This window comes from Pinus tabuliformis, chromosome 7 (genome assembly GCF_031772625.1).
Source record: "Pinus tabuliformis cultivar Carrire ecotype Pingquan chromosome 7, CPIR1, whole genome shotgun sequence".
Taxonomy (NCBI): domain Eukaryota; kingdom Viridiplantae; phylum Streptophyta; class Pinopsida; order Pinales; family Pinaceae; genus Pinus; species Pinus tabuliformis.
In genome coordinates, this window is record NC_142293.1 from 1,069,234,859 (window position 1) to 1,069,248,273 (window position 13,415).

The 13,415-nt window shown below is 36.4% G+C and overlaps 1 protein-coding gene across 1 annotated transcript; it reads right to left on the reverse strand.

The window, feature by feature from the left end:
- Positions 1 to 3,410: 3,410 nt before the first annotated feature.
- On the reverse strand, positions 3,411 to 3,956 carry LOC149251309 (uncharacterized). Its single transcript, XM_089453849.1, has one exon. The coding sequence runs from the start codon at positions 3,954 to 3,956 to the stop codon at positions 3,411 to 3,413; it is 546 nt and encodes a 181-aa protein (XP_089309975.1).
- Between the last annotated feature and the right edge of the window lie 9,459 nt (positions 3,957 to 13,415).

A 13,415-nucleotide genomic window follows, 5' to 3' on the forward strand; every position in this document is an offset into this window, starting at 1 on the left:
AACATAAGCTGACTCATCCTCTTTGCTTACATCTATATATGGGTCTCTCACCCAGAGATCCAGAAGGCTGGAATTTTGTACTTTGCAGAGAATTGCTGTTGGTTTGAGATTGAGATTAGTACATTGGGTGATTTATGCTTTGTTGGAGGAGGGGAGGAAGTAAGTTTTAACATAAAAAGAAAACATATAGGTGTATTAGAATCTAGTATTCAAAAGGTATTGAACCATGTACTTGAACACAACAACATAACATTCAAGTCTAAGCAGACGAGATAACCAAGGGTTCAGATTATCTGACCTAACAAAGAAAAAACACTAACTTTTTTGTGAATACATTGAAGGCTTGAATCTCCTTGTCAGCACAAGAAGACTGTAATTTTTTTTGTATGTCTAGGAAGTACTTGCAAAAACATATCAGAATTCAAAGAATATATAAAATTATATCTATGTAAACAAAATTAAAATATTAGGATTCTAAAGGAATAATGCAAGAAAATAAAAGAAAAAGTAGATTTACCTAAATAAGAGAGAGGAACATAAAACACCTAGTCTTACACCTGTGTAATAAAACAGAAATAAGTATACCCTTAAAATTTGCAAGGAAAATATGTTAACATAGGGAATAACTGTAATTAATACACAAAGTTTGATTTTATAAGAGAAACATGAACAATATCTTGAGTAACTTCAAGAAATTGTTTTGTAGGTTATAAATTTAAAATCATTATGTATTAGTAGAGTTCACATTCAAAAGCAAAGAACAAAGTCTAGGCTTGCATGTAGTTGTAACATGCCACGATTAAAGGTAAACCCTAAGCCCCCAAAAAATCATAAGATAATAAAAGAAAAGAGAAGAAAAACTTTAACATTTTTATGCTTATTTTGTACAATAGATTAAAAATTATCCAACTTTGAGATTAAGTGAGGTTCAAAATGAAGTGGGCATAAACCCTAAAAGAAAATTATCGAGAAAATGACACATTAATAGAGGAAATATGGGTAATATAACTATAAAAATATATGAAAGATTGAATTTTTGTATATTACCTGGAGATTTAAAGAAGACATTGAGTTGAGGGTTAGAAGCACAAAACCCCGGAACCTTTTTAGTCACTCCAATGAAAATGTAATGCAAGGAGTAAGGTTGTAAATGATCTAAAATCACTAACTATTACAACCCAAATTTTATACCTGAGGAATATGAAAGGAAATCAAAATTAATTAAAAACTCCGCTTCAAATAATCCCCTGAGAATTATTGTTGGACGAAGGGTACGAAGAAAGAGTCTATTGTTAAAATTATAACCACGGGAAAACTTTTAGAGCTGATGACCAAAGTTTTGTAACAAAACTTCAACATAGAATCACTACAAGTACAATAGAAGAACCCCAAAACTTCAACATAGAATCACTACAAGTACAATAGAAAAACCCAACCACAACAATGAGGTGAGGATCCATCCTCAAGAGATTTAAACCCTAATGATCTTAATAATAGAACAAATTGAGTATAATGGAAAATGGCACAATTGTAAAACAAAATTACCTCTGGTATAAACCCTTGAACAAATCAACATTTAATTTCCTGTTCAAAAGAATTAACGATATGGCAAATGCCAGAAATGAAAATCCATTTCTTTTGTCTTTATTATGGAAAATAACATCAAAAAATTTAGTTGCAAAGTGGTAGGCGCACTGAAAGAATAAGCGAATGGACAAGAACTGTTGGGGTAGTCATTACTCTGCAAGTAAAACCATAGAACTCTAAATACCGTTGATTTCTACAAATCGCATCACAACCATTGAACTGGTAGATTAAAAGGGCAATTCATGATAGTGCAAACAACTCACATGTATGCGGATGGAAGAATATGGAGAAGACATGTGTAAAGGTTATAAACCATATTGAATTCGATGTATAAACCATAGAATTAATATGGAAACGACAATTGTGAAGTGTAAATATTAATAATGGTGAATGGAACACAATATAACCATACAAACACATATGTGGAGTGTCCAATGTAATTGATATATGATATACGTTTATGTAAGATTAATGTATGAAAGTTCCGATAAAAGTGTACCATAATGTTGATGATGGTATTATTAATATATACTTGGTCTAAGTAAGAGAAAACAACGTTGTATATAAGTCAAGTTTAATAGTAAAAAAAAGTATGATAGGTAAGTTATAACAACGTTGTATATATAGTTTTTATTTCGTAGACCCATTGGATTATAAAATGTAATATATTGCCAAAAAGTATGATAGGTAAGTTATAAATGGTTTTAGAACTTGACAAACCAGATACAAAGAAAACGCCAAAAATAATCCTATCGATAAGAAAGAATCTAGTATGTGAATATTTGAAGGACTAGGAAATCATATGATTTATGTAAGTAGACCAAAAAAAAGATTTGGTATAGATTACCAATGACCCCAATATGAGAATATAAACTAGCATTTGCACCAGATGTTGCAAAGAAAATGCCGTAAGGCAATAGGAAAGGAACTAGTACCTTGAAGTGTCTTGTAAAATCGATGCAATCTCTACACATCATTATAATGTTTCAAAATTATATATTTACAATGTCCAAGATCATTCAATCAACTTTTATTACCATGACAAAGAACAATATAAAGCCCTGGAAAATAGGCTAATGATCACCCTATGAGGACACAAACGAGAATGTTGAAGGTACTTTCCTTGGAAACAACTTTTGAAAGGTGCTAGATAATATCTACAATAAACATATGATAGATATTGTATAAAAATAAATATTGGAAACAAGTTACAATTCTAATCAAAATCAATGTATCTATCCATGTTTTTTTTTTATATAACGACTAAAGTCACGATAAGTCAAGTTGACTGTTAGGCATGGATCTCTTGATCTTGCACAAAAGTTTGTATAAAATACCATAGATGTTGTAAGCCATTGTTGAGGGAGGGGACAGATGGCAAGAGGCACAAAAAATCTGATGGCTTCTTCAATGTCCCAAGCATTCTTGTAGGAAGCTGCATTGTGATGATCTCCATTATCCAATGATGTCCATGTGCTTTGACTACAAGAAAGTTAGAAGTGACCATCTTGACTATTGTGATAGCAGTAAGAATCCTCCAAATAAATATCCCACCAAAACTAATTACAAGGTCATCCCATCATAAAGAAATATATACATAATAACATATATTAAACAAGAGGGCATGGGTCCCAGCATCACACCATACATAAATAGGAAGCAAAGTACCAGAGTACATTCAAGCAGCCTGAAAATTTTCACCACATATCTTGGTCCTTTGCCTTCTCTAGAAGGTATGATCTTGAAAGGTCTTATTCATCTCTAATACATAACCAAAATCCACGCACTGGAGTTAGAAATAAGAACATGGTCACAATTCCCCCTCACCACCAACATTGATCTGTTTCCCAATTCCTTCCTCTCCAATGCTCAAATGAGGATGGGGATGCTGCAACCCTGACAGTGTCAAAGTTGGGTATGAGGTGCAGATCATCATATGCTTTTCTCTTTTGTGGATCAGACACAGTGTCATAAACCTGATTTATCTCAGAATAAAGGTCAGTGGTTGTCTCAAGCTGTTGTAGAGGCATGACATCAGGGTGGTATTTCAGTGCCAGTCTTTTGTATGCAACCCTGATATCATTGCAGGAGGCATGACAAGAGACACCCAAAAGAGCATAGTGATCATTTTTCCTCCTGAAAGTAATATGCCTCTTTTCTTTTGTTGCAAAACTGGCGCTGATGGTTCTGCCATTGAAGCTGTGAGAAGCCCTTAATACCACATTGCCAAGACTCAATTGATTACTTGAAAATGGGCTGCTTGTTGTACTTGTTGGGAATATCAATTCCCCGGTAATCAAAGGGGATTTGCCTTTGGGAGATGAGAGTGGGGAATTGATTGTGAGAGACCCAAGTATGGAAATCTTCATGATTAATTTCTGGTTTGGAAAATATGGAGACAAGGCTAATTGTATGTATGTTCTGATATCCAAACTTTTCTGCTTCCAGAATGAAAGGATTGGCTACCGTTTTTATGTAAAATCCATAATTCAGCATTTTCCTACATCTAAAAGTTTTTCAAACTGAAGCTCATGCACGTGCCTCATATGGGCATCTTTGCATTCATGCACCTATAATTCAATTCCATACCAGAAGAACTGATACAGAAAAGCTCATGGATATACTTGTTTGTATGCATACGACCATTGTTTACATTCATACGCCTATAGTTCATTCCCAAACTTGAAGAACTGAAAAAGAAAACGTGCAACAACAAGTACTGAAACTTAGAATCAGTGTTGCGAACATCTCGATAACATTCTATTTTATCTCGAATTATGTATATGAGAAAAGTTTCAAGGTCTTGTGAATAAGGTAAGAAATTGTAATGGACAAAAATGCAAAAGCAATATTTATGGCCAAGCAAGTAAAATATGTGAAGCTATGCTTTTTTGGTCTCCCTGGAGAGTTGCTTTTGACATGTTACTATCAGTGCAGAGATTGCTATGACATTCTTGATAAATTTTTAAGGTCTCTTAGCTTGAAGTAGATCGATGTTTGCTAAATAGATCATTCAATGATATAATAGAAGTGTATATGATTCACTCCAAGTTATCTAGCAATCCTTGATCTATTCTTCAAGCAAAGAGACCTCAAAGAAATACTAAGAATGTCCTAGCAATCTCTGCACTGTTAGTAACTCGACAAAGGAAAAAGTACAAAGGTAGATCTCTGGATAGACCAAAGATGCATAGATTCAATTCTTTTAAATGCTTGTGCAAGAATGTATTGCTCATGGAGTAGATCAATTCACTATCTAGCTTGCCGATTGACATCTCGACATCTCTATTTCTAATTTACAAAACTTCCATTTATTTTAAAAATTGCAAGAATGAAGAGCAGAGTTGTCTAGCAATATCTGCACTGCAGTATCACATCCAAGAAGGAAAAACAAGGGAACTCTCTATACTAAAGAAGCATGGATTCAATTCTTTTGCATGCATGTGGAAGAAAATATTGCTTATTGTGTAGATTAATTCAATTTATCTAGCAAATCAAGATCTCAATCTCAACCTCTCTTTGCCAAATTCAGCAAAGTTGTGCTGCTATACATTTTATTGGTTGTCATCGGTTAAACTCCTCTTCTAAAACACTTATTATTTCAGGGATTCTTTTCCTCCAACAATCAGCACACAAAAATGTGTTGAATTATTATACGATAATTACAAAGACAAAATGAGGCATCTTGCAAATTTAATTTCATCTCGAGGGCATAGATAATAAACAATATTAAAAATCCTTGAAATATGGAAGCTTTTTTAACTCGCCAAATAGTTTTACTTAAATCTTTAAGTGGTGGCAGCTTTTCCATGATGGAGACCACATGTTTGAATTGAATACACATTGCATGCGTGGAATGCGAACATGTTGCTTCTTCTCATCTTTAGGCATGGACTTAACTAAATCCTTCAATGCATCATTGGCGCCACTTTTATAATGGCCAAATGGAAGAATAAAACTGGTCTGTTTCCACCACAAATCCAAAAATCGCATGCTCCACTCAGAATTACGGAAAAAGAACATCCCTGTGCACATATTCAAGAAGAAAGTTACTAAGCATTTAGCAAAACAAAAAATCATATCACTACCAAAAAAAAAAAGTAAAACTGTAATAACCAAGAAGATATCAGATGTTGACGCTTACGTCTATATGTTCAAAAATATGTCTTTTTACATTCCATTGCTACTAGACATTCAAGATTTCCTTGTAAGACTAAGCAAACTATTTCCTTATCATAAAATGTGTCCAATTGACGCAAAAAATGAAACATACACAGTTGTTAAGCAAATAGTAAATGTAATATTCAACCACTGATCTATGCACAGTAATGAACCAGAGTTCATGAGACAAAAATTAACAGGTATTGCACATAGCAACAGTTTCAAACACCCATTCTGTCCACGAGCAAGATATCCAGAGGTATCTCTCACATGAGACAATGAAGTAACAGGTATTTGAGATAACAGTAGTTTCAAAAATCAATTATGCACATGAGCAAAATATCCAGAAGAACCTCTTACATGAGATAAGAATAATGCATACCCGAAAAATCAATTCAAAACACCCATTGATCGATACCAAAATAGTACTTTAGAAAATACTAAATCTAAAACCTTTATAACAAAAAAAAAAAACCTTTATAGGTATCTTGTCATGAAACAAGATTTTCCAGTTATTTAACAAGTGAAATGACTTACAACTTCTTTTGGTTGTAAATATAAATAATAAATATCTTATAATAATATAATAAGCTAAAGGTTATGTGGTTCAATAAGCTAAAGGCTACAGAGTGAGTGGCCTCGACATCCACTAAATCTATCAGAAACCAGAAACCACACAAGTTTACTTCTCTTATTTTCAGTTTATAAGATTAATAGTTTCTGTGTATGTTTATCTTTCAAAATTAATCTTTGTTGTTTTAATCCGAAGTATAGTGTGAGAGCAAGTATACTATGTTCTTTATCATCTCTTGATAAGGTCTCTGTGTTCATTTGAGTATCTTTCATTATTCAGAATCATAAATGCTACATTATACATGTTTTGAAATTACTTGCACTTTATTTTGGAAATGTTGATATCAATCTAAAAGAAAAAAAGAATTATTGCTAAGATTTCACTGGTGAATGGCAGCAAATAAGCTTTTGGGAACATCTTGAGACCGGAAGCATGGATAAACCCAACAAGTTATTCCTATGACTACATAAATAAACATTTGGGAGCACGTTCAGACCAGAAATATGGAAAGCCAACTAGTTATTCATATGACTACACATGTTAGGGACGTGAAGCTCGCATTCCTCGGGCAGATGCTAAGCAGAAGGTTTCAGGTTGCTACATATGGATATAGCAAGACATAAAAAAAAACCCTAAGATGACAATATATTTATAAATTGTTTGATAACTAACCAGTTGCAGAGGAACATAGCACCAATTCCTCTAAGAAAAGTTTATATCCATTCAACATCATACCATATAAAAAGGAGGAGGCGGTGGTTGCATTATGCTCAGAAGAACAGAACACTGCAGCAATTCCTCCAAGTAAAATCGCATACCCATTCAACAATAAAAATATAAAGGAGCCTCAAAATGCCAAAAAGAAGGGTTATTATAACCACTAGTTCATCCCGAGTCGTACTATGTAGTTTGATGTTGATATTTCTTTACACCATGAACAAAGATAATTTATGAGAAATTTTGATAACTTCTTTGTGGACTAAATAAATAAAGTAAAATCTCTAGTTTAAGAGATAGTAAGTCAAATTTCTTTCCAAGGAAACCTTTGTGGGATCCTTCCCTGTCAACTTTGAATATCCGTATGAGGATGGCTCAACTGCCACAGTAGTGGCTGACAAACCCGAGGGGATTGGCTGGATTTGAACCTGTAGCTTATAAATTCCCTGTCAATAACATGTCTTATCGGTTGCAAGATGATTCAACCAGTTGAGCTAATGCTCAGGGCTGACATAGTAGATCAAATTTATTGGTGACACCCCAATCTTCATTGGAAATTAATTATGATGCATCTGTGCCATATATCTAGCATTGAAGTCAGCTGAATTTTGCTTATTCATCTCTTTGGTCTGGATTTGACTATGCACAGTTGTGTATGAGCTCACTGATTGGCTTGATCTATCAATTTCAAATGTATTGCAATTTTTCTTTTTTCCAAAGAATACCATGAGAGATTCCCCTATTCCTTGGAATATTTGGATGGAGGGCAGCTGATCTGCTAGCCACAATAGAGGCTGGTAACCCAGAGCGATTTCAGAAAGTGATGGGAAAGAACTGACTAAACATTAACTTGAGATGCATCCGGACTTATCAATCTTTAATTAACCAAAATACAAATGCATAAGAAATATAAGAATATAAATGGAAGTTTGAAAACTTACCAAGTCAATGTTTGGATTCGTCACCAGTGAACCCTGCATCCAAACATGTATATTTATTATTATTATTACCAATTTTGAAAGGACCTCATAAAAGCAAGAGATGAACAAAATTAGATGAATGTTAAGGCAATTGTTCATATTATAATATGAACCGTTTACCCGTTCCCAACTGATTTGCACAAGGAGGGGTTCTAGATGATTTTGGAATAATGTTGCTCCTCATCTTCAAAAATAAATTGACCAACCTGAATGCCAAAATATTTATGCTCTGTGTTTCTATTTTGGAAATATTATGCATAATGCTTGGGCCCAAGAATAGGGTTCTAATGGCACATCTTAATGTCCCAACAATGATCAACCCTCTTACCACAATCCTTATTGCGAAAAAACTCAGGGTTGTGAGTCTGCTAAGCCAGTCAACTCCAGTGATTGGGGTGTAAATTCAAGTTTGACCCCTAAATTGAAGGCATCTAAGGAAGCGAAGACAAGATTTAACATGAATCAAGCTACAAAACCTGAAGATGTGCATGGAGATTCTGTTTATGTTCTGGATGAGGAACGGAAAATGGCTGAAATGGGCATGGGAAATGGTTTACTTGCTCAAGTAGAATCACAAAGGGATTCAACAAATTCAAGTGAGAATAATCAGACAATGGGTCTGCCTAAAATTTATCATGAAAATCATTCTAAAGCTACATTGTTAGAGGAAGCAACCAATAATAATGAATTCGGCACGCCCACTCGAAATGAGGTGGAAGTTGTACCTTTTGATTGTTCACATCCTGTAGTTCCTGTCAGCATGTGAAAAGGGGATGATACAGGGGTTGGAACTTGAGAAACTCTCATGCAAAGCCTAATGTTAACTCTGAAAACTGAGCTGTGAACCAATCAAGGAAGTCCTAGTTGGTGAACCACAAATTGGCGGGTCAAGGAAGAGAGTTTTAAGCAGACATGGTGTACATGATTGTGATAGGAATGTGCCTAATGGTGTTCAGCTGTCCCCACCAGATTTCACTGGTTCTTTGGAGAATAAATACGAGTATTGTGTTAAGATCATTCGTTGGTTGGAACGGGACTGTCATATTCAGAAAGATTTCCATCAAAAATTCCTAACATGGTTTAGCTTGCGAGCAACATTTCAAGAGTGGAGAATTGTCAGGGTTTTTGTTGACACCATGTCAGATGATCTAGCTAGCTTGGTTGGACAATTGGATGATACTTTCTCAGAACGTATCTACATATCTACAGCAAAGAGGGCACCAAATTAAAAAATAAACATAAAATTACACATTCCATCATAAATAATTCTTGAAAAAAAATTCTTGAAATTGAAAAAAAAAAAAAAATAGACAGGAAAACTATACCTAAACATGCCTCATTTTTCAATGTTACTAGAAACCTATTCGCACATTCCATTGATACTAGACATTCAAGATTTCCTTGTAAGACTAAGCAAACTATTTCCTTATCATAAAATGTGTCCAATTGACGCAAAAAATGAAACATACACAGTCGTTAAGCAAATAGTAAATGTAATATTCAACCACTGATCTATGCACAGTAATGAACCAGAGTTCATGAGACAAAAATTAACAGGTATTGCACATAGCAACAGTTTCAAACACCCATTATGTCCACGAGCAAGATATCTAGAGGTATCTCTCACATGAGACAATGAAGTAACAGGTATTTGAGATAACAATAGTTTCAAAAATCGATTATGCACATGAGCAAAATATCCAGAGGAACCTCTCACATGAGATAAGAATAATGCATACCCGAAAAATCAATTCAAAACACCCATTGATCGATACCAAAATAGTACTTTAGAAAATACTAAATCTAAAACCTGAGAAGAAGAAAAAAAAAAAAAAAAAACAAAAAAAAAACCAACCAAAACAAAACCTTTATAGGTATCTTGTCACGAAACAAGATTTTCCAGTTATTTAACAAGTGAAATGACTTACAACTTCTTTTGGTTGTAAATATAAATAATAAATATATTATAATATAATAAGCTAAAGGCTATGTGGTTCAATAAGCTAAAGGCCACAGAGTGAGTGGCCTCGACATCCACTAAATCTATCAGAAACCAGAAACCACACAAGTTTACTTCTCTTATTTTCAGTTTATAAGATTAATAGTTTCTGTGTATGTTTATCTTTCAAAATTCATCTTTGTTGTTTTAATCCGAAGTATTGTGTGAGAGCATGTATACTATGTTCTTTATCATCTCTTGATAAGGTCTCTGTGTTCATTTGAGTATCTTTCATTATTCAGAATCATAAATGCTACATTATACGTGTTTTGAAATTACTTGCACTTTATTTTGGAAATGTTGATATCAATCTAAATGAAAAAAAGAATTATTGCTAAGATTTCACTGGTGAATGGCAGCAAATAAGCTTTTGGGAACATCTTGAGACCGGAAGCATGGATAAACCCAACAAGTTATTCCTATGACTACATAAATAAACATTTGGGAGCACGTTCAGACCAGAAATATGGAAAGCCAACTAGTTATTCATATGACTACACATGTTAGGGACGTGAAGCTCACATTCCTCGGGCAGATGCTAAGCAGAAGGTTTCAGGTTGCTACATATGGATATAGCAAGACATAATGAAAAACCCTAAGATGACAATATATTTATAACTTGTTTGATAACTAACTAGTTGCAGAGGAACATAGCACCAATTCCTCTAAGAAAAGTTTATATCCATTCAACATCATACCATATAAAAAGGAGAAGGCGGTGGTTGCATTATGCTCAGAAGAACAGAACACTGTAGCAATTCCTCCAAGTAAAATCGCATACCCATTCAACAATATAAAATATAAAGGAGCCTCGAAATGCCAAAAAGAAGGGTTATTATAACCACTAGTTCATCTCGAGTCGTACTATGTAGTTTGATGTTGATATTTCTTTACACCATGAACAAAGATACTGTAGCATATAAATTCCCTGTCAACAACATGTCTTATCGGTTGCAAGATGATTCAACCAGTTGAGCTAATGCTCAGGGCTGACATAGTAGATCAAATTTATTGGTGACACCCCAATCTTCATTGGAAATTAATTACGATGCCTCTGTGCCATATATCTAGCATTGAAGTCAGCTGAATTTTGCTTATTCATCTCTTTGGTCTGGATTTAACTATGCACAGTTGTGTATGAGATCACTGATTGGCTTGATCTATCAATTTCAAATGTATTGCAATTTTTCTTTTTTCCAAAGAATACCATGAGAGATTCCCCCATTCCTTGGAATATTTGGATGGAGGGCAGCTGATCTGCTAGCCACAATAGAGGCTGGTAACCTAGAGGAACTTGACTGGAATTGAACTTGTGACCCATAAATCTGGTATTTTTAAGCACAGTTGTGCAACTTTTTTTTTTCTATGTAAAGGCTACTTCTATTATAAAGAAAGGAAAAAATATGTACAAAGGTTAGACCTTCCGAGGAGGCCGAGGCCAGTCCTCAAACAGTAGAAGCTGGACTATACTGTCTATCTGCTTTAACTGAGTTACAAAACACAGTCCATAATGATTTTTCCTGGACTTCAGATAACCTGGACTCGAACTGACAAAAACACCATGGCTACTGGCAGGACAGAACCAGTTTACATCATTGACTCTAATACATAGAAAGCATACTGTAATAGCCTGAGACTTACAACAGTAGATAAACTGAGACCTTGGACTGAAATGAACAAAAGGAAACAACAACATTGTCATCGACATAATTGCAAAAAACTAGACAGAGCACCCGAAGAGGCTTAGGTTGGCTGGCTGGGCGATGCTGTCTGCTTTCCCTTGTCCGGACTGGGCGAGTCGAGCCAGATGACCAGCCCTTCCGCGTCCTGAAACAACTCTCCCGATCCAGGCTGAGCATGTGCGTTGAAGACTTCCCTTTCCATGGTCAAATTAGGTGGCGGCAGAACCTCTTGCACGGAAGCAGCAAGACCCGAAACCTCCTGAGCCGGTGCTTGCTGAACCAGGGCGTCCTGGGCCGGGGCCTCCTCAAAACGGTGAGCTATATACACCAGTCCATTCATGTCGCCCAGGAGAATGTCACTGTCCTGAACACTTGCAGAGGCAGGGGAGGTTGAATTGGGATCTCCGGGCTCTTCTTAAGAAATGTAAACCGTGAGTTCGACAACCACTTCTGGTCTGACGAGCCGGCTAGGAAACCTGAGACGAAAAGTCTGGTAGGTGCCTTGCGGAACAAGGCATTCCTGCTCTGAGCTAGGGGACGAGGGCGGAGCGGAGGCCATGGGCGAAATTGGATGCAGTTCTTCCAGTTCAGGGCCAACTCGGATACCAGACCTCCCCCCCCACCTGGGCACGCCTCTGCTTCTCGGCATGGTGCCTAAGGCCAGAGACCCCAAACGCTTATCAATTCTTCGAATGCTGGAAGCCTGAGTAACCCCGCTCAAAACACCAGCAGCAATGGGAAAGTTCTGTTCGTTAATTGGCATGGCGGTCCTAATATAAGGCGTGGCAACCATTATCACCGCAGGGGGAAAGCCTTGAGCCATACTCCTGGTCTGCATCAAGTCCAGAGCTACCATGCTCGACTTGAATGCGCCGTCCCTTCGTCTCTGCTTCAAACTGAATTCAATTGCCATTTGCATTAACTGATATTCTCTTTTGCAGGCCTCCGCGTACAGGTGTCGGCCTTCCGTCCTACTCCTAGGTGTCGAGGCATGTGCCATGCTTAATGGCGAGTAAAAGCACCCACATCCGGGTGCGAATTCTTAATCAGAGATTTGTCCTGAGAGACCATTGCTCTCAGCGTATCCATTTGGTCTCTGGAATGTAGGCTGTCTATAGCTCCTTCGAAGTGGTTTTCTTTTGCCTCTACTCCAAGGTTAGCTAGAAAATCAGCCAACTTATTCCCTTCTCTTCTGGTATGCTTGAATGTGATTGCCTGGTGCAGAGAGAGCCAGTGATGGATCATCTCAAGCCTCTGGGCCATTCTCCAGCTGCTGCTTACCTTATGAATTGGAGAGCCATGTCGAAGCTTTGTGGCCATTCTGATTAAGATTTGCGAGTCCCCTTCTATGATGAGGGGAAAGAAGTTTTTCCTGTGTGCTATTTGGAGACCTCGCCATAGACCTTCCAGTTCCGCTGAGTTGTTAGTGTCCCAGCCTATTGAACCCATGAAAATACCTAGAGGGTTGCCGTTGTGATCCCTGAAAACTCCTCCATAACCTGCTTGTCCTGGGTTTCCTTTAGAGGCCCCATCGAAGTTGAGTTGGATCATGCCAGCCGGAGGTGAATTCCAAGAACTTGCTTCCTGTCTGTGCTTGTTGGGATTTCTGCTATTGGTTGAATTATGGTTTATCCTCATTTGCTAGTTATCCCAAACAGCTTTTTCTTGAGGCAGAGTAGGAAGGTCTTCGGGATGCCAATCTTTTAGTGCAAGAG